A 21,425-nucleotide genomic window follows, 5' to 3' on the forward strand; every position below is an offset into this window, starting at 1 on the left:
AACTACCTAGTGCTAGTGTAGTCATAGTACTTGGACCTAACTACCTCCAACTACAATTTTACTAAACCACCAATATCCCTAACTACATTCTATATAATGCCTTTATGCCCATAGCATAGTAATAGTGTGGTTGTTACACCCTTATCTAAGAAAATTTTCTTTGTAACAGGAAATCATTACAAAAAATCACAATTAATCAAAATGCAGTGTCGTGATGCCCGGTACCAGTGGATACATCTACAAAACCATTCCTGTACCCAAAACTCAGTGAATACTGTAAAAAGTGTGCTAGAATCTGAGAATGAGCAAGTTTGCTGTGACATTGAGTATCTTAGTAATGTCAGAAATACACTCATAATCTTACCAACATGAGTGCCTAAACATGAACTGAACAAGTACAACAACATAAACATATTAAAGTTAATGAGGAAAACTAGGAGACCTTAACCATACACAAAGAGCTTCGATCAAGTGAAAAATGGTCAGAGTGGGAGAAATAGTCTTGCCTAGAGAACACAGCAGTACAAAGAGGAATACATGGTAATGATTGTAGGAGGGAAAAGGGAGAAAGAAAATAATGTAATCATATTTAATTTTGAAAAGTAAAAAACACCTCTAAAAATAAACTTTCTCTTCACAAATTTTATGGTAATTATAACATAATATATCACATCTGATATCTATGCCAATTATAATAGGAATACATTGGGTGTAATGGCACAATAGGAATGGCCACCATATGTTCCTATGTTTACTCATTAGGGAGTGGCACTATTTGAAAAGGATAGGAGGTGTTGCCTTGTTGGAGTATGTGTGGTCTTGTTAGAGGAAGTGTGTCACTGAGGTAGTGGACACTGAGGTTTCAAAAGCCCAAGCCAGTTCCAGTGTCACTTTCTCTTCCTGGTGCCTTTGGATCTGGATATAGAACTTTCAAGCTACTTCTCTAGTGTCATGCCATCTTAGCTCCATGCTGATAATAGACTAAACCTCTGAAACTGTAAGCAAGCCCACTTAAAAAATTTTTTTACAAGACTTTCTGGGAGTGAGTGAGGAAGCACCCTCATAGAAACAGGGGGAGGGGGAATGGGATAGGAGGTTTCCAGAGGGGAAACCGGGAAAGGGGATAACATTTGAAATGTAAATAAATAAAATATCCAATAAAAATTCAAGGAAAACAGAAAAAAAAAGACTTTCTGGGGTCATGGTGTCTTTTCATAGCCATAGAAGACTAAGATACTGGGAAAGTAAAGGCACAAGTGGATGTTTCTGTATTCATAATGGGAAAAAAGTTGAGCCCAGCAGACCATGAAAAGTCACATGTGTGTGTTTTAGTATTTAGAACAGAAAAGTAAATAATATAAAGAAATACACTAAAATTGGCAAAAATCCATCAAGATGAAGTTCTAAACTATAACTTTGTATAACCAACATGAAGGCAAGAAAAGACAAAGAAAGGAATAGACAGCACAGCAATAAGATAGCAGCCTTCAACCTTAAAGTGTCAATCAATAGCAATCTTAAATTTAAATCATCTAAGCAAAGCAATTAAAAAACAGAAATGAGCATTGTAGACAAAAGCAGACACTATCAAATTGCCCCCAGTAGCCATTTCTTTCGCTGATGAGTGAATCATTTCCTAAGAATTAAAAACATGCAAATTATCATTTAAAACTCTTGTTGAAAATCATCTTTCATAGTTAGGAGGCAAAAGGAGTCTTGTTTTTTTTTTTAAATGATTCAAGTTTCCAAATGCTTTTGCTGCCAATCAGTTTTATAAGCAGGAAGCATTTATCTTAATTTTATCATGCTTTCATGATTCTGACACCAAAATTTGGATGCTGACCATGGATTAAGTATAGTTATTTCTTTTTAAAAGTTGTTCGTATATCATGCAAGAACAATTAACTGAAAATCATAATCAAGAAGAGTTTATGCTAAAAATATACAATTTTAACTTTAAGAATGTATTACTATATTATCAAATAAACATAATAAAAGAAAATGTATTAAAAGTGCATACAAAAATGAAATAAAATAAAATTTAAAAACATTTCTGATTTTAATATATTTATTTACTATATAAAGGATTAATAATACTTTATTTTATAAAATCTGTCTAGTCAAGTACTTGAGTAGAAGTTGAACAATAAACATTGTACTAAGAGAAAGGTTAGTATATTTCCCTGTCAAATATCCGAAAATTAAAAAAAAAAAACTTCTCAAAGCTTCATAAATTAGTAACTAATATTATAGAAGAAAACACAAAAGTAACAGATGATAGAAATATGCATTATTCATTTTTGGGTTTCACTTTTGGGACATGGGAATTTTATGCATATTGAAATACATGCAATTGTAATGGAAATTAGTAAAATAGTTCAAATGTGATATCTATTTATATATTTCAAGAATATTAAAATTGTATTTAGCTTACAAATTATACTTCTAGAAAAATATCCCAAGGAAGTACTGTTAATTTTCTGCATTAATTTGTTTACAGTGATATTTATAATTCATGAGTGAAATATAAAATTGAATAAAGGTAACTGAACAGAAATGTTGTCTTAGATGCTGTTAGCTACTTAACCAAACATCACAGACCTCCCTTAATAATCAATTCCTCATTTCATTCTAGGTAGTATGATGACCAGGCTCAAAAATGGTTTCTTAATTTGTTTAGCAAACCATGACCGAATCACTATTGTGTGCCAAACATACATTCCACAGTTAGCCTTCTAGGTATTCACAAATCCAATACCCGGTTTTGTAACATAAGATACAAAGAAAAGTCTTTTTGGAGACTTTGGGGAAGTATTTTTTCCTAATATAAAGCAAGCTCTTTTCCCTTGTCTCTGCTTCATGATTTTTGTGGTATGCAGATGTGATGCTTTGATTTTATGTGGGCATAGTTCTGGTTTAATTATTCTACAAGTAGATATCCACCTTGACCAGAAACATTTCTTGGTGAGATTATCTTTTCTTAAAGCATGACTCTAAAGCAGTATTATGAAAAATCATACTTGGTTGTAGATGTGTGGGCTTATATCTGGGTCCTATATTCTGATGCACAGATCCATCCATGTGTCCTTTTTGCCAGTCCAGTGCTATTTTTATTACTATGGTTCTGCAGTACAATTTAAAATGATGTGTAAATATGTATCTTTCATTGTTCTTTTTCCCAGAATTGATAGCACTGTCCAGAGTCTTTTGTGTTACCACATGAATTTATTTATTTTTTTATACTTTTGTGAAGAGTGGCATTGATATTTTGAAAGGAATTATGTTGACCACGTAGGCTTTTTGGGTACTGTAGCCATTTTCAGAATATTGTTTTCTCATTTGTGAGTATCAGCAGTCTTTCCATCTGTCTTAAAAAAGGTTTCTATTGCTGTGGTAAAATATTATGACCAAAAGCAACTTAGAAAAGAAAAAGTTGAGCCTGGGAGAGGATCCTTCTGGTTTCCATCTGCATCCCGGAGCTTACCCTGAGCTACAGCTCCCCACATCCAAATCCTGCCTGGAGAGAGCTGGTCTCCCAGGAGTGCTGACATACCTAAAATCATAAGCTCACAGGCTCACAGGAAGGAGAAGTTACAGTCAGAGACAGCAAGACCAGCTTCTAACCAAAAAAGCCCAGGAAATCCAGGACACAATGAGAAGATGAAACCTAAGGATAATAGGTATAGAAGAAAGTAAAGATTCCCAAAATAAAGGGTTAGTAAATATCTTCAACAAAATTATAGAAGAAAATATCGCTAACCTAAAGAGAGAGAGATGCCCATGAACATACAAGAAGCCTACAGAACTTCAAATAGACTGGACCAGAAAAGAAATTCTTCCCATTGCATAATAATCAAAACACCAACTGCACAGAACAAAGAAAGAATATTGAAAGCCATAGGGAAAAAGGTCAAGTAACATATGAAGGCAGACCTATCAGAATTACACCAGATTTCTCACCAGAGACTATAAAAGCCAGAAGACCATGGGCAGATTTCATACAGACCCTAAGAGAACACAAATGCAAGGCCAGGCTACTATACCCAGCAAAACTCTCAATTACCATAGAGGGAGAAATCAAGATATTCCATGACAAAACCAAATTTAAACAATATCTTTCAACCAATCTAGTCCTACAGTTAATCATAAAAGGAAAGCTCCAACACAAGGAGGGAAACTAGACCTAAGAAAAAGCAAGAAACTCATCTCACAACAAACCCAAAAGAAGAAAACCACATAAGCATAATTCCACCTCTAACAACAAAAATAACAGGAAGCAACAATCATTACAACATGATATATAGTGAAGCATTACCAAGATTACAAGCAGAAGAAGTGTGATAAGTACAGTAATTAATGTTAAGTCAATTGGAAGAAAATTCAGATGAAGAAAAATATTGGAAGAAAAGAACTGGGATACTGTTAGTGTCTAATAGTTAAACCATTTTTAAAGTTTTGGAGGGCTAGAGTTAATAAGAGAAAGAAGAGAGGCAGGGAAGACAAAATAGAAAAGGGAGTGGAAATTAGTAAGAAAGTACATGGGCTGTATGTAGGAAAAATACTACGGAGTATAGAATAGTGTAATGGATTGAAAATCATGCAAAACTATTGTGCAAACTAAGTAATGTATGATGTAAAACAAGACACTTTCAGAGTATTTATTCAAGAATTAAGATTTAAAAATGAAAAGAAAACATAAAAATTATCAAAAACATTGACAGTGGTAAAAGATACAATCTGTAATAAAAGCACTTTGGATTTTAGAAAAGTCATATCAGTCAACATTTCTTTCATCTTGGAATGGGTTTTGAATTCTTTCTTTTCCCTTCAAAAGTTTCCTCTGGCAAATTGCACTAATGGGGGAGATGCAATTTGTTTCTTATTCCAGTAGAAAGCTGTAAAGCCTGATTTTGTGTATGTATTGTCCCATAGAGATTAGATAATAACACTTTGGATTGAGTATTTGGCACAGCTGCAGTGAGATGAGCAGTGTAGTTCTCAATTCCCTTCTTGATAGTCTGTGTGGTTTGGCATCACTGTGCTGGAGAAGCCAGGGTGGGATTCCTTGCTGTGGGTTCCCATAGAGTATAGCTACAAACTTGGGATAAAGAGGGTGTCAATTGCACTATCATATTTGAGCCCCTGGACCCACCCAGGTTTTGTGGCAAGTCTTTCCTCAGGCTGTGCCACCATGCTGTTGTATGGGGAAGGGAAAGGAGGTGCGTAGGCTTTGTCCTACAAGTCTCACTTAACCTCTCAACCAGAGCCCTGCTGTGAGACCTAAGCTTTAGTTCCAAGGCTTCATCTCCAATTGCTATCCAGTCCTTGGTTATGAGCTAACTGTTACTGCAGTGTTGCTGAGTGTGTGTGCTGTAAAGTGCCTCCCCGTGGTTTCCAATTACCTTACCAGAGCCAATTTGTGCAGCTAGGCACCAGTTCACAGCCACTCTTGTCTGCTTCCCCACAGAGATCTCACTTGGCTTAATAAGACCATTTACAGCTACTGTCTCTTGCAAGAATAGAGATTATCCTGTACTATCCTGTTTTCTTTCACTGAGTTGCATCATAAGATTTCTAATCTGCCAACTTCCCTGAAAATGCCTATTCTTAATTTCTTGAGGAACTTCCGTGCAATTTTTCAGCACAGCTTCATTCTTACCATAGTAGAGGAGAGTTTTTTCTACATCCTTACCATCATTTTTAATTAAATTAAGTGTATGTTGCTTTGCTTAACAGATTTCTTTAACATAATAAGTTTAGAGCTCTGTATTGAAATATCACTTCATGAGGTGCCCTAGTATCTCAAACTCTCCCCTGCCTCTGAGTCTGCTTGCCTCACTTCTTGCAAACAATGACTATTATTGCATACTATTTGCATCTCATTATATCTGCTGAACTGAAGTATTAATAGCTGTGATTGACTGTATTACTAATATTGGCTTTTCTCAGATCTTTTTCTCTTCAAACATTCTTTATTCCTATCACAACACACACACACACACACACACACACACACACACACACACACTCAAATGCACCCACACTTCCAGGTTCCTGAGATTTAAAAAAATAAAAAAGTACTGATCAAAAGATTTTACCTTAGACAGCTCCTGTCCAGGGCCACATTGTTGGCAGGTGACACAGTGCCCCCATTGGTCCCGGTACTCATTTTCTTGACAATCCATGATGGAAAAAAACTGTGGGTACAAAAATAATTACTACTGATCTTAAAGAAAGATTTTAAAGTACTGGCTTCCCTGACATGTGTCTTCCATGTCTTCTTTACTCTGTCCTCTAGTAAAATGGCCAAGGAAGCCAACCTAAAGCAACAAAAACTAATTTTAGAGTACTGACTATATGCTCAGAACTCTCTAAATGCTTTCCATGTGGCAATGCATTCAATTCTCCAAAAATAATGTCACAAATTATTATTAATTTCATTTTACAGGTAAGGTAACTAAGCCAAAGGAGTTATATCAGGAGCTTTTACTGGCAAAATTAATAAATAAATTAGATAAACCATTGGATTCCTTCTATTGACTACAATCAAATGTGTGAAAAGCTCTTAAAAACTACCTTTACATTTATTTTATTTGTCAATATTTTCAACAGTTTTTTGACTTAAGCAATATGGAAAATATAATCCAGAGGAGGCCCCAAGACCTGACACTATTACTGAGGCTATGGAGTGGTCACAAAGAGGGACCCATCAAGACTGCCCTCCGAAAGACCCAAGAAGCAGCTGAAAGAGTCAGATGCAGATACTTACACCCAACCAATGGACAGAAGCTGCTGACCCCTGTGGTTGAATTAGGGAAAGGCTGGAAGAAGCTGAGAAGGAGGGAAACCCTGTAGGAGGACCAGCAGTCTCAATTAACTTGGACCCCTGAGATCTCTCAGACACTGGACCACCAGCCAGGCAGCATACACCAGCTGATATGAGGCCTCCAACACATATACAACAGAGGACTGCCGGGTTTGGGTTTAGTCAGAGAAGATGCACCTAACCCTCATGAGACTGGAGGCCCGAGGGAGTATTAGAGGTCTGGTTATTAGGGGTGTGGGGGTAGAAACATCCTCGTGGAGACAGGGAGTTGGGGAGGAGGTATAGGATGTGGAACAGTTGGAGGGTGAACTGGAAGGTGAATAAAATCTGAGTTTAAAATAAATAAATAAATGAATAAAGATTTAAAAATATAATCCTCATTTGTGAATGAAAAATTTGAAACATGATCTTTCTTTGCCAACGTATATGATGACTTTGACTGGGTCATTCTATTTCGGCTTACAGTCCTGCATGGATTACTAATTTATGGCTTCAGTTACTTAAATTGGGGAGATTTACATTGTGATCCTCACCTACACCAGATAGCTTGAGAGGACTGAATGTGTTATGGTTCTTCAAGTCATTATGAAAACTTTGAAGAACTATAAAAATTTAAAAGATAGGTATGGAGATAGGTAATCTTACATAAACACATGTTTTATAACAGTGGCTCAAGAAATATATACATGATACCTGTATCTCTATAATAAAACTCTGGTGGGACATTTTTGTCACCCCTAATCTTGTACAAGACTGTATTTCAAGTGGGTTCTTAACCTACTGAAAGTTCTTAATGTATATTTCTAATTACAAGAGAGGATGATGTGACCCCAATCCTCTCCTCCAAGGTCTCCAATAGAAATCGGGTAAGATGTCCTAGCTGCCATTTTTGCTGAAGTATAACTTTTCTTATAACTTTTCCCCATTTATTCACTCAGTAGAAGGTGGCCTATGAAGTCTACTTTTTGAACAAAATGAATATACTTTCTCTTCTGTTGTCAAATTGTCACCCTCAGAAGACAAGCTTCCCCTCTTTGCTCTCTATCCTTGTCATTGAGGGAAAAAATAGTAGTCTCATAACCTTCAGTGATAAGAGAATTCAATATTATGGCAACAAATACAGCATAGATTATCTAAAGAAAGAATTTCCTGTATATTTTTCTTTCCCAGAAAACAGAAGAACATTGAAAGGGTTCACAAAGCAGACTTCCTTTAGAGATAAATTCTTGGACTTTTGTGGAAGCTGCCGTCTATGAAGCATATGCCGAGACCCTATTTGCAGTTTGGTTTCCAAACTCCAATTCACCCAATAGGTATTAAATTGCATGAAGCTTAATGTCTCTCTTTAATCTTGATTTGAAATTGTTTTAGAGGTTGGCTTCCTACCAAATACACATACCAGGAAATAGTAAATAACACAGAGTTTCTTTGTCCCTCCTTTTTACCAAAATGGTTATTCAAAATATAAATTAAATTGACTTTTAATTGGAGTTTAAGAAACTGCTTTTATTAAAGAATAAAGAAAGCATGTACTCTGGACTGTTCTGAAGAATCCTAGGTATACAGATAAAACTGCCTAATAAGCAATAAATGTCATCACTCATGGATAATATGAGGCCATATACCCTGTGAATAGCAGTGCCTTTACAACAAATATTAATTTATGGGTAAAAGTAAAGGAAGAATAATTATGTGTTGAGAATACATATCTATTGCTGACTTTGTCTTTCTACAAAGTGTTATAGAAGATGTACTTTTGGAAAAGTCAGCAATTCACAATCAAACATATGAATTTTATAGTGAAGAACAGTTAATGCCCTATACCAAGTTAGTACAGAAATGGTAATCCAACAGTGCTTGCTGTTTGTTAGTTTGTGAACATGCTTACTTTCCTTGCTTATGTATATGACCAGCTAGGAAACAGATTATTTTACTTTCCAATAGTGATTTTCCAGGCAATGCATTATAACCCCATGTCAATGATATTTGGGTCTGAATTACAACTATGCCACTTACTAGCTTTTAAAAATTGTTTTCTTTTTCACAACATCGTTCATTTCACCCATAAATTTAGTATTTTATCAATAAGGTACTTTCCACAGTAATTTACAGAGATCGACATAACAGTATAATGTTAAAGTATCTAATACAAGAGCTTTCTGCAAGTGTTACTACATGGTAATTAGTAGATTTGTTCCTGATTTACAAGAGGCTTTTCAGAAGTGTGAATAATTCAAGAGAATTCACATTTGTCATTCCCAGGATTTGCAGGAAGGAACAGGAAAAGCACATAAAATACTTCAGTGGCCCACTACATCAGGAACATGGACATCATGCCAAGAAACAAGTGTCTTCAGAGCTCACACCTCCTCAGCAACTGCTCTTCCCAATAATCTGAGGTTGAGAAACAGGTTTCCTTTAATGTGTGTAGTGTCTACATCACCTTGACTCAACTGACCATTAGTTTGTTGACTATGTCTTGTCATGATATTTCTACATAAGAAGAATTAAGTAGACATGGCTTAGAAACTTTGCAGGAAAAAAAATATTTCTAAAATGGATGTGGAAAGAAAAAACCATACAAATTAATTGGGGATGATATTAGGGACATTACTGAGCATCAGATCATTTCCCACAGATTAATCCCTCCCATTGCCACAAGCTAACATTGTGGCTGATCCCTGACATGGGACTGTGTTCTTTTTATATCATTACATTAGTGGAGAGAGGGGAGATGAAAGAACTTGTTAGGCATCTCTGGTCTCCTCTCCTGGAGCATGACGGGCTGGGTGGGGTTCTTTCTGCTTCTGTCAAAGTTCACAATCCTTTCAGCTGCACTGTACTGGCCACACTCAGAAATTCTGCCTATGCCTTGAGCAACAACAAAGGAAGAAAAGTATGGACAAAGAAAACAGATCAACATTGCACAAAGCCCAGATGCAGTAGACAAAAATCAATGGTTTATGACAGCAAATAGTCTCCAGGTAAAGATGTGGAGCCTTCACATTGCCTACTCAGGTTCCCCTGTATCCCTTTCCCAGCAACTATGACCCCTTCCCATAGGTAATTGTCATTCTAGTTTTTGTCATTTTTGTTTTCACTGTCATTTAATGTCACATCACTCCAAATATAGGACATCACATTTTTGTTTCTAGTTTATATGATTTCATAAAAGAGATGGTAAAATGTGTAATTTAAAATTGTTCTGATCAAACATTATAGATATAAGTTTTGTGATCTTAGATTATGGTAGGAAGACAAGTTATGCTGAAATTTAGTACTTAAAAATTCAAAACTGGTTTTTTTTTTTTGGTCTCAAAGCATGATTATGAGACTAAGAAAGAACCACCTCTTAGATCTGAAGTCATCTGGAGCCTCTGGAGTTGCAAAGTACAATTGGACTTTGGCCAACATGGAGCAGGAAGCTAAGGAACTGAGACCCTCGTAGTCTGTTGACCAATCACCTCTAGAATATGAGAGGTTTCTGTCAGCTTTGGGTATGCTTGTTTTCTGGAAAAAGGAGCACACATCTCTTACAATCACAGACCAACAAGCATTCGTCAGTGTTTTCAGAGTCTGAAAGAAATTGAAGGCTTATTATTATTATTATTATTATTATTATTATTATTATTATTATTATTATTTATTATTATTATTTGCTCCCAACAGACTCCTGATCCCAACAGACTCCTACCCCTTCAGGGAGCATCTCTCTTCTAGCCAGAGAACATGATTTGCAAGGGGGTCCCACACAATGCCATTAGGAAAGCCTGGTGTTCCAGGAATGGCATGACTTTTAGTTAAAGTATGATGTCTTGCAGTGACTAACCTTCTAGTCTCAGCTTCCAGTGGCATCTATAAATCATGTCCACCACCAGTATCCCTGACAGTACCTTTCACCACAGCCTCTTTAACACATAAAATGGTACCAATACCTTCTACTGAGGCCCAAGCTACTTTTCCTCCCTATTTCTCAGAAATCCCTATGACTCTTGGTTTATCATAGTTGGGCCTCAGTACTTGCTGACTTAGAATCTCAGGACTCACTTGGAAACCAACCAGACTGCCAGGAAGACCCTCTCTTGTCTTAGTAGCCCATATGTGCTCCACAGAGCACATAGAACTTCAAGGAGCATCCAAAAGGAAATCCTCAGTTTGAAGGTCTTATTTCTGCCACTCTGACAACTGTGGGAACCTATATACCAAACATTCTCACCTAATCAGTCACCAAATACAGACCCAAGTAAGAAGCCCTGCAAATGTAAATCAATGTACATGGTCCTTTCTCTGCTCTGATGTGCTTGTATGTTTTAATGTGAATATACTCTGGATACTGACCTCATGGGTTAGATTTATATAGCTGACATTTCATGAGATATAACCATCTAGCTAATAAAAAAGGACTCATCAGTGGATTTTAGTTTGCCTAGAACCTTAGGCTAAATGTAGGGAGGCCTACAGTCTTTTTACTCCTAGCCAGTAGCTTTAGGTAATTTTCTTCCTTTGGCTCTCTAACCCCTGACCTCACTGACTCAGACCAGCTCATCTCTTTGATATGTAAAGATTTAAATGGAGGAGGGAATATCAGGATGTGATATTCAAGCTCAAACTAAACTACTGACTCCATCAGAAATAACTCAAAACCCTCAAAAATGATCTCTGATGGCCTTATCTCTCAGAACCACCTACTCTACCCTTTAGCCAGATGAGTAGATGGAACAGAGATAAGGGAATTTAAAAAGCTCCTTTTTTTCTGTCACTCTTTAACTCAAAACCCTTTACTGACTCTTGTTTGCCTGCTCCATAAAGTCCGGGATCTCTCCCTAGATCTTCCACAGTCTCCAACACCTGGTTTATGTTCAAAAATAAAGTTATCACTTACTGGAGAATGGCCCTGAGAAAGGGCTTTGAACACCATGCTTTATTTCATCATCTTCTGGAAAGTAACAATAAGTGTATTTGACTAAAATATGTAGCACAATAGATTCCCTCTGACATGGCTACCCACATACCCAGAGTTTCTATACCTTCCCACTAGACTCAAATGGAACTCTGTGCCACAGGAGATGGGATCTGAAATTCTGTACAGCCACTGATTCCCAAAACTATGGAACAGGTAATATTCATGGGTAAAATTTGACTAATGGTTAAATGTTGAAGGAGAGAACCAAGAAGGGAAATTCTGCCTTTCTTCTCTCCTATTTTACAATAGTAAAACATTTCTCCTATTTTCAGAAGTGTTTAAAGAAGGCGTGCAAGTGACCAATAAACACATGAATTGAATGTGTGCTCAGTAGGAAATAGGAATTAAAACCACAATTAAATATTTCATTATACCCTGTAGGAATATATTTTCCTTAAATATGGATAAAGAACTGTGATGAAAGATGTAGACCACTAGGATTTCCATACAGTGTTGTTGGGAGTCTAAAATAGTGCATCATTTATAGAAAATGATTAATCAGTTCTTCAAAAAGTGAAGCACTGAGTTATCATATGATATAGCAATTAGTTCTAAATATAGATTCCTAAATATATATGCCAAGAGGTAAAAACACATGTTCACACAATACCTTGTACATTAATGTTCCTAGAAGCATGCTCATAACAGAAATTAAAAAAATATAATCAAATGTCCATCAACTCATAAACAGAGTTTATAAATAGAACTTAGTGTGTCTAAAAATAAAATAGCATTTATCTAGAAAAAGGAATGAAATATATAATATATGCTATATCGTATAATCAATCTTTATTATGATTAAGAGAAGTAGCTAGACAGGAAAGGGCAATAATGTGATTTTATTTACATGAAATGTCTAAAATAGACAATCCACAGAGACAAAAGGCAGATTTATTATTTGCCATAGGCTGGGAGGAGGAGACAATGACCAATCAATGCACAAGGAAAATGACCTGGAATTATGTGGTACAAGTTTATGAATATATTAAAAAGTATGAAGTTGTATACTTGAAATGGTAGTTTATGTTATATAAATTACATTCCAGGTTTTTTGGAGAAAGATGACCTTCACTTTTTAATACTTGAAATATCCCATATTTTTCTAGTGAATATTGCCAAAGTTAGCCCCAAAATTAAAATAAAATTTAAGGCTGCTATAAATAGTAAACATCCAATTGATTTATTTCATTCTACTTTTAAGCCAAACTTGGTAATTAATGTGTATGAACACATCCTTGTACTTAACATCATATTTTTACATTAATATTTTATTAAGTATATGTACATATGCATATTTATCCAGTAAAGCTGAAGCAACAAATATAAAAGTGACTTATGCTTCTTTACTTGTCCTATCTCTGTCATCAACATAATCTCTGAACTCGTTTCCATTGTCTTGATTCTCCCAGAAAATAACTTAAAAGAGAGTGAATGCAGGCAGACAGGAAAGAGAAAAGAAATGACGTAGGCATTAATAATAATCTCAACATTAGCTCACTGTGCCCTGAATAAATGATGTTGGCTAAGTTTCTTCTGGATGTAAGGCACTCACGCTGCTGGGTGTGCAGCTGCTTCTGGCCACCCTTTGTGGCTGTTGGTCTTCTCAACTTGCAGAAATGCCTGTGGCATGAAGCATGGTCTCTCTATCTAGGATGGGTAGAACTTGTAGGATGACAAGTCTAAATTAAGAACTCAGGACTTTAGGCTATTTGCTTTGCCTAGGCAGTACAGAAGTCCTGAGATTAAAAAAGGGTGATGAAGATAGCAGCTGGCCCATGCCCTACCCATTCCTCTCCTGCAAGCTCAATCACTACCCATAGGCACAGGGTTGTCGCAAATCAAAGCAGTTGTTCAGCTTGGCCTTGAGAATAATTCTTTCCTTGGAAAATCCAGCTTTCTAATCTGTACAGTGTCCTCATCAATTCCAGATGTTTGGCCTGCAGTTCAGATGTTGCTCCAAACAGTTAGATACTGCCTCTCGGTTTTCGTTTTTCTGGTTTGGCCCAGATCCATTTTTAGCACGGCTTTCTCTTGTCATTTTCCTATTCTTATATGATCAAGCATCATATCATCTTTCTAGCTCACTCTTTGTGAATTTTTATTTCTTATTTTACTTAACAGTGAATGGTCCCAGATACAGTCTGCCAGATACTCATTGCTGACTCAAGCTACATAGTCATGGTGAGAAGATTAGGTTAAATGCTTCAGACCAGTGGTCTTTCTTCTTAGTTATATTTTATATATTGATACCTGGGTACCACTATTAAGTTTCTGATATAATTAGTCAAAGTCTGACCTGAGCTTCTGGAACTTATACAGTTTATCCATTGATTCTCAAGTCCAACTATTCTAAAGAACAGTGTGGATGCAAGGGTTTCTTTAGCTTTCTGTGTTGCTTGAATATAAGTCACAGTCAATAAAAGAGAATTCTTATTGTTCCATACTCAGAGGTAATCTACCTATATTTTCTTTTTTATAGGAAAGAGTTGAAAAAGCAGAAAATAGGAGAATGGATCCTTTAAAACATTAGATTGCATTATTTTCAACTCTTTCATTGGCTTTTCCCTTTACTCACAAGAAATCTGAAGTCCTTTTAATGGCTGATGGTATTTTACATACACTGGCTACCTAATCTTCCTCTGTTATCTCTAGCCAGAGGTTCTACTGTTCTTCCCCTTACTCTATTCACTGCAGCCATAGTGGTCTCATTGCTATTCTTCAAATTAAGCAGTGATCTTTTCGGTAGAAGGTCACCATACCTTCTCAAGCCAGAAATTTTCTCCTGAAAACATGCATTTGATTACTTCTCTACTTCTGCAGTTTTTTATTATTATACTATCTTCTTAATTAGGGTTATCTGGCTACTATTTTAAATTGGAATTTCCCTAATCATTCTATCCCTTCTCATTTCATTATTCTCCATAGTACTTATGACCTTCTTATACATTATGGCTTTCTTATTAACATTTGCTCTATTTTTTTCTCCAGCTAAAGTGGAATGACTATGAGATCATTATACCTATTATATTTACTACTCTATCCAAAATATTTAAAACAGTGCCTGTTACACAGTAGCCACTAAATAAGCATTTATTGTTTGAGCAAATGGTAAAAGGAACTTCTATAGAATAATAGTGATAATATTGTTACAGTAATAATGTTTTGATACACCCATGGGCAAAAGGGTTAAGATGTGTTGTTTTGTTTTTGGTTTGTGTAAAAGTAAAATTTCATTCAGCAAAATAGCTCAGTAAGTAGAGCAACAGATTTGTCATTTGTCAATGGTTTGATCCTTGGAACACATATTTAGAAAGTGATTTGTCCTATTATGCCTATATTTGTTAAAATATACACCTGAGATAAAAATAATAGAGTGAACATGGCTGCCTATTGTAGATTTTCATTGGCTTCTTTTTCTATTTTCTTAGTAGGTATAGAATTTCATCTATTAATGATATCAACTTCAGGAAAATAAAAAGGAGTTGTATATAATTAAAGACTCACCTGTTTACTTTGTCTTTTATTCCAGTGCACACAGCAAGAGGTGATGTCCCATCTGAGGTAGGCAGAAATATATAGTTCTTTTTCTAGGCGGTTGTCACTGTAGAGGTAAAATTAATACTTGAACGGGGCCACATCTACTTCTCCAAAGGCAAACAGTAATAATGTAAGTTCAATTTCAGCATGTGTGCCTACACACACAGCTACGACACAAAAGGACACAATGTTTTTCAAAAAGACAAACACACGTTAGAAAACTGTAAATTGACCACAAGAAAATGTCAAAATCTACAAAATCATATAGATGTATAATTAATGAAAGCATTAACGAAATTAAGACCAGTCAATTCCAGGCTGATTTTAAGAGAAAAAAAAAATTACTCTTTTGATTTCTGCTGAAACAGTCATCCCAAGTAAAAGAAGAGGTACAGAAACTACTTTGGATCATGTTCAAGGGGGAAAAAATGAGACAATGTGTGTAAAAGTGCCCTGGAAACTCCAGATCGTGCTTCACATGTGAAGAGTTTCTATGACTATTGTTAGTATCCCATCCCAAGCAGAGGAGCAAAGGGTAGTGGAGAAAAGCCACAGACTACATCAATACTGAGCCAATATTTAAAGCCTCTGATTTACTCTATTGTTACTGAATCCTAAGTGAGTCACTGGTTTGTGTATTGACTACCTACCATAAGACAGCATGAAATTGTGCCATGAGCAATAATTAGTTATCTACCCACAGAGTGCTCAAAGCAGAGATTCATTAGCTAAGCAAGGAAATTTGGCAGCGTGTCCCAGAAAACAATCAAAATTAGGATATGATTTCTTTATGTGGATGACTCAGGAAGTGTGTTCTAATTTCTGATTTCCCTTACCATTGTTTGGTCTTGCATCAAATTATTTCTACTCTGTTCAGATTACCAAGCAATCTAGAAGAACTGGGCCACCTTGAATTTGTCAGTCCTTTTGACCCAACAACACTCAAATATGCCATCTTCCCCTCACAAAGCCAGGGAATAAAATATCCTACAGAAACAGTGGGGCACTTGTAACACAACCCAAGGTAAAAACATACAATAAGACTGGGAAAATCAGTGAAGAGATGGAGGCTTATTTGTAGAAAATGAAGGTCCATTGCTAAAGTAGTTCCACCCCCCTTTTAAAGCCATGCCCAAGAAACAGGGAAGGGTGATTGGAGGTGAACATAAATAAGAAAGATTGATATGTACTTATAAAAATGTCACAGGGAAACTCAATGTTTTGTATGCTAACTAAAAACCTTGTAGAAAAGAAAATGTGAAAAATGTCCATGAAGAAAGACAAAGTCTAGGACTTGAAAGAGTTGGCATTATAAAACAAAATCTGGTAAAAAATAAACCTATGATTACATATGTAATTATGCTCCGTGAAATAACTTTCATAAATAATTTTAGTTTTTAAAAAAATCCTACACAAAAGGTAATAATAGCCTCATCTTTTTATTATTTAGAGGAAACTACCATCTATCTCTATTTGACCTCCTTAATAACAGGCAACTCAGGACTCACAATGTTTTCATTATGTTTTTTTTTCTCCTTTTTTCACAACTGGATAAAATACAAGTTAAAATTCTTCCAAGTTATATAATGCATTGTTCATTTCCCATACACAAAGAAGCAGGCTACCCTGAGGCTGATTGTCCACTCACTATGTTACCAAGGATCCAGTTTCTCTTTTCTTCTTACTCTCACAACAGAATATTGGCTCTGTAATCTCTCAACCAGAAAAACTCCAGTGTAGACTGGTTCAGGGAAAGGTAGTTCATGAAAAGGAAGCAGTACTGCCCACTCTTTCTGGCTTAGTCATAACAGTGACTAACAACCTCCTGGAAATAATGACATTTTACTGTTTGATTCCATCATATGTTACATGGAAACCACTTCACTTTTTCAGCGTGGGTTGGTGTCTCTTAGGAATACTTGCTTTAGATCCTACAGGGTGGATGGCTAGTCACTAACCACTCAATTGATAATTGTTTTCAAAGCTAAGCATTCTGATAGGACTTAGTCAAAAGAGAGAAAGCCACACTGGAATGAAGAAGGCTTATTATCATCTATAAGAAAACAGGTCTAGAAAAACACTGAAAAATATATAGTTAATTCTAATCTAAGGCAGACTAGAGCCATCCTTATATCTATATCTCTCGTATTTATCTAATAATGATCCTTCTATAATAATGAAAGATGATAAAACTGGCCAGTACTCTCCCCATTAAGCACCTTAGGGGAGACTATACAGGTAGAGCCAGTCTTCTAAAGGAAGCAGAGAAAAACTAGCTTCTGCTTCACAAGCTTCAGCTCTGAATAAGGACTTCACTGCAGGAAGTAGATCAGACAGCCATCTAAGCAAAGAAAGGCTGTATGACCTCCCTGAGGTTTCTACACCTAGTTACTATTTGTTTTTCTCTTGGGGTCTAGAGACTTTTTCTCCCTGGTTTCTTTTACTGAAAGATTTCAAAGACAAAATAACTGGGACAGGGCAATTTTGAGTGATTATCATCCTCTCTAGTGTTAGAATTTACCTACCTAGCCATCATTTTATATACAAAGAGCTGTAGGAAATGAAGAAAAAAAGTGAATTAGAAGAAAAATGTGGCTTGCAGTTATGACTCAGACACACACAGACCAAACAATCTTGAGCAGGTTTCATTTTCTTTGAGCACTGTCTATGAAGAAATAATGCAATTAAAGAATTGGAGGAAATAATACATTATAAAGAAACTGGTCACATCCCCCATCATGTTTTTGCAGTTATTGCCATCTCTCTGAAGGAGTTACCACTCAACTTTTGTGTAATTCAAAACCCCAGACTCACATTTATTTAATATCAAGCCAGATGAGAAATGGAAGAAACCCAGCTGCTTTACCAGGGAACAGACTAGGAGGGAAATTTGGTCTCTTATCTTCAGATCTCTGAACTTTCAGAGAAGAGAAACAGGTTGCTGTAAGTATTCCCAGCAAACACTACTAGAACATCTGAATACAAGTCAGAGACATAATAAATGCAGCCGAACAAAGGAAAGAATTTTCAACAGTCCAGCATTTTCCCTACACAGATGATGGGTTCTTTCAGAGAACAATGGAGACTTTTCCTCTAGAAATGTTCAGTCAGAGATGAGATGAGATGAGATGAATGTTTAAAGGTGAAGTCAATTGTTGTAAAAAGAAACATATGAGTCACAAAAGCCTGCTATTCATCAAGTATTGGGCTGGGTCTTTTACAGGGATTATCATTTTTAATCCTTTCAATAAGTGGGAACTATTTTCCATTTTTTTCAGGAAAACAGAAACTTAGGGAAATTTTAATTTTCTCACCAGGCTTACTCATGATTCCATAGGTGAACAGAAGAAACATCTCCTTGTTATATACAACCAGTAAATACTAATGCAGCAAGAAAATGTTGGGCACACAATGCACTTAGGATTCCAACATCAGGTAATTGACCCAGGATTTAAAAACATCTATCTCTGACTCCACCCAGAGAAATGGGATGAAAATATCTACTCTTTCAAAGTATAAGCTAACCCTAAGAGAGACTCTCCATCCCTCCCTTTTTAAACCCCATGCAATTCATCAACTTCAAATTTCTGAACAGTCAAAGTTTGTATGATTTGATCAATACATTACCTTGCCTCCTTTTTGATCTCATAGCCTCCATATCACTAAGGCTTTGGGTACTTTTCATTTGCCTACTTTTGTGTTTTCCTGTTCAAGTCCAGTTTATTCCCATTTACCTGAAGTATAGATCTGACTTTGTCTTCAATTCACCAGCAATTGGGAATGTAAAGTGAGTAAATAAGTAAATAAATAAATAAATGGGATAAAAAGAAACTCACAGTGGTTCTACAATCATCTCTCTAACAGAACCTCAAGCATCCAGTCTTGTATAGTTTCCCATCTATCTAACTTGTACTTTTCCCTAATTGTACTAAAACATCCAACTCAACTATTGTTCCTTTCTCACACTCTGTACTCCAAGTTCCTTGCTGTCAGGCTGTTACTCATGTTTTCTCTACTTAAAATGTCTTCTCTCCTTTTTCCACCTGTTGAAATCCTATCTGTGCTACATAATCTATCTTAAATAATAATGGCTAACGTTTATTGAGTGCTTATTTTGCCCTGTGCTAAGCGTGTGCAAGTATTTTACATGGATTATTTCAGTTCATTCTCACAATAACTCGATGATGTTGGTACTATTATTAACTCAGATGTTGCCTGTAGTAAGATGAAGCCCAGAGAGGGAGAAATATTCCTTTTCTCCAAGGTCACACAGTCACTATGTGGTGGAATGAGATCTGAATAGAAATACTTTTGCTGTCTAGCAAGCAAAGGTGTTGGGATGGGACGGCAGTCAGCTGGGCAGAATGAACACAGAATACTTACAGCATTTAGGAGTTAGAAGCAGGGAGATCCGAAATTAAAAGCCTCCTTAGCTACTATGTATCATTCAGTCCAGCCTTATCTACATGGGACTGTATCAGGTCCCAAAGAAACCTGAGACAAGTCTCCCTCAGTACCTCTGGTGAAAAATCAAACGCTCAAAAGCTATCAAAAAACATACAAACAAGCAAACAAACAAAACCAACCAACCAACCAACCAACCAACCAACCAACCAACCAACCAACCAAAAAATCCCTTTCTGTCTTTCTCTAGCTCTAGTTGATATGGTCCTTACTTGAAAACTCCAGAGCATTTTGCTTGCATGTTTAAAGCTCATCTTGTATAGGACTGGTTGTCTTCCTACACTCAGGACAAGTCTGTTAAGGCCCCAGGGAGAACAGCCTTTATATGGCTTAGTACTTCAAACTTGGTGATAGAGGGCGAATATTCACTATGCATCTTATGTTGGATGAAAGGTACGGTGGGTCAAGGGGACCAGGAACGTTACCTGGACAGAGAGTTCCACAATTTACTACCTCTTATTGCCCTACGTGAAATTGGCAGTGCTGCCAAAACCTGTCAGAATGAGATCTTACAGCCTGTTTTCCCAGCCTAGTCTTTGGCTGGTCCCTTCTCCTTTCACCCTGCCAGTTCTTGCAGCTGTCTGGGCCTTGGCCAGTGTTTGGGGTGAGGCCGGATCAAAATATCACTGTCCTGGGCTCGGCTTCCAGCAGCAAGTGATCAAATGAAACTCAGTCTCACTGGTGACGAGGCGGGATTGAAAGCCCCCATACACAGTGCCAAATTGCTTTTTACACAGGCCCGGACTTGCCCAGGCACCACGTGGGTGGGCTAGTAGTTCAGCTTTCCACAGGATGCTCTGCATGTCCAATCCGCTCCCTCCTCCTCTCCAAGAGCTAACTCCCAGGCTCCTTCTCTTCCTTATCTCTGTATCCCAGATGCACAGGGTTGTTGGACAAGTCCGGGCATATTCCCAGCGGCCATTTGGCCCCAGTTCGGACCTGTACAGGCAGGAACTGACTACTCAAAATTGTAGGGATAACAGCCTAAGTTTCTGACATCTCGGAGAGTGCTGTCAGGGCACAAACGGATAGAATGACTGCAGCCACAGAATCCCTTCTTCCCCTAAGTCATGCTGACTTTGTAGCACTCTTACAGGGACATCTGATATAGTCCTCTGGTCCTCTATTTCCACCCCTAGGTGCCACAGGTTCCAAGTGATTTACCACACGAAGGATGTTCCCACACTTACTCTGTCAAGATCAATGGATGGATCTTACAATGGGGTTCCCTGAACAAACGCATTCCAGTAAAGGACAGACACCCTGCCCAGCAGCCACCCCACAGCCCCCAGACAGCATACCGCTCTCACAATAGGTGGAATCCGTTGCAACCAGTGTTCTGCTGGAGTCATTTCACTTCCACGTGTGGCAACAACAGATCAAATCCATCCTCTCTTTCATGTTACGCCTATCCCCCTTCTCTCCCCTGTAAGGAATGCAGGACAGCTATTGGGCCACTTTATATGTTTGGGAGTGGTTATGCAAATAAACCCCGCCCCTGAAAGGACAGTATGAGTCTGGCGGGTAAACAATGGCTAAGTCACAAGTCTGGCAAGAGTTACTAAAGCTCCAGGAACTGAAGCTGGGCCTAGGGAGGGAAGGGCCAGCGTTAGATCCAGCCTAATCTGTGGGGAG

General features: G+C 37.0%; 1 protein-coding gene across 3 annotated transcripts in view; it reads right to left on the bottom strand.

Moving 5' to 3' along the window:
* The window catches only part of Eda2r (ectodysplasin A2 receptor), a 35,554-nt gene extending 14,331 nt beyond the window's left edge, over nt 1-21,223 (bottom strand). For 2 of the 3 annotated variants that reach the window (XM_034486335.2, XM_034486337.2), the window contains exons 1-3: nt 21,092-21,223; nt 15,294-15,390; nt 6,099-6,197 (exon numbers count right to left, since the gene is read on the bottom strand). In XM_034486335.2, the coding sequence (XP_034342226.1) occupies nt 6,099-6,185 (87 nt within the window). In that variant the 5' untranslated portion in view covers nt 6,186-6,197; nt 15,294-15,390; nt 21,092-21,223. The remainder of the gene's footprint in view (nt 1-6,098; nt 6,198-15,293; nt 15,391-21,091) is intronic. The other variant, XM_076918189.1, reaches the window with a different exon arrangement.
* Between the last annotated feature and the right edge of the window lie 202 nt (nt 21,224-21,425).

The sequence above is a fragment of the Arvicanthis niloticus genome, chromosome X (assembly GCF_011762505.2).
Source record: "Arvicanthis niloticus isolate mArvNil1 chromosome X, mArvNil1.pat.X, whole genome shotgun sequence".
Taxonomy (NCBI): domain Eukaryota; kingdom Metazoa; phylum Chordata; class Mammalia; order Rodentia; family Muridae; genus Arvicanthis; species Arvicanthis niloticus.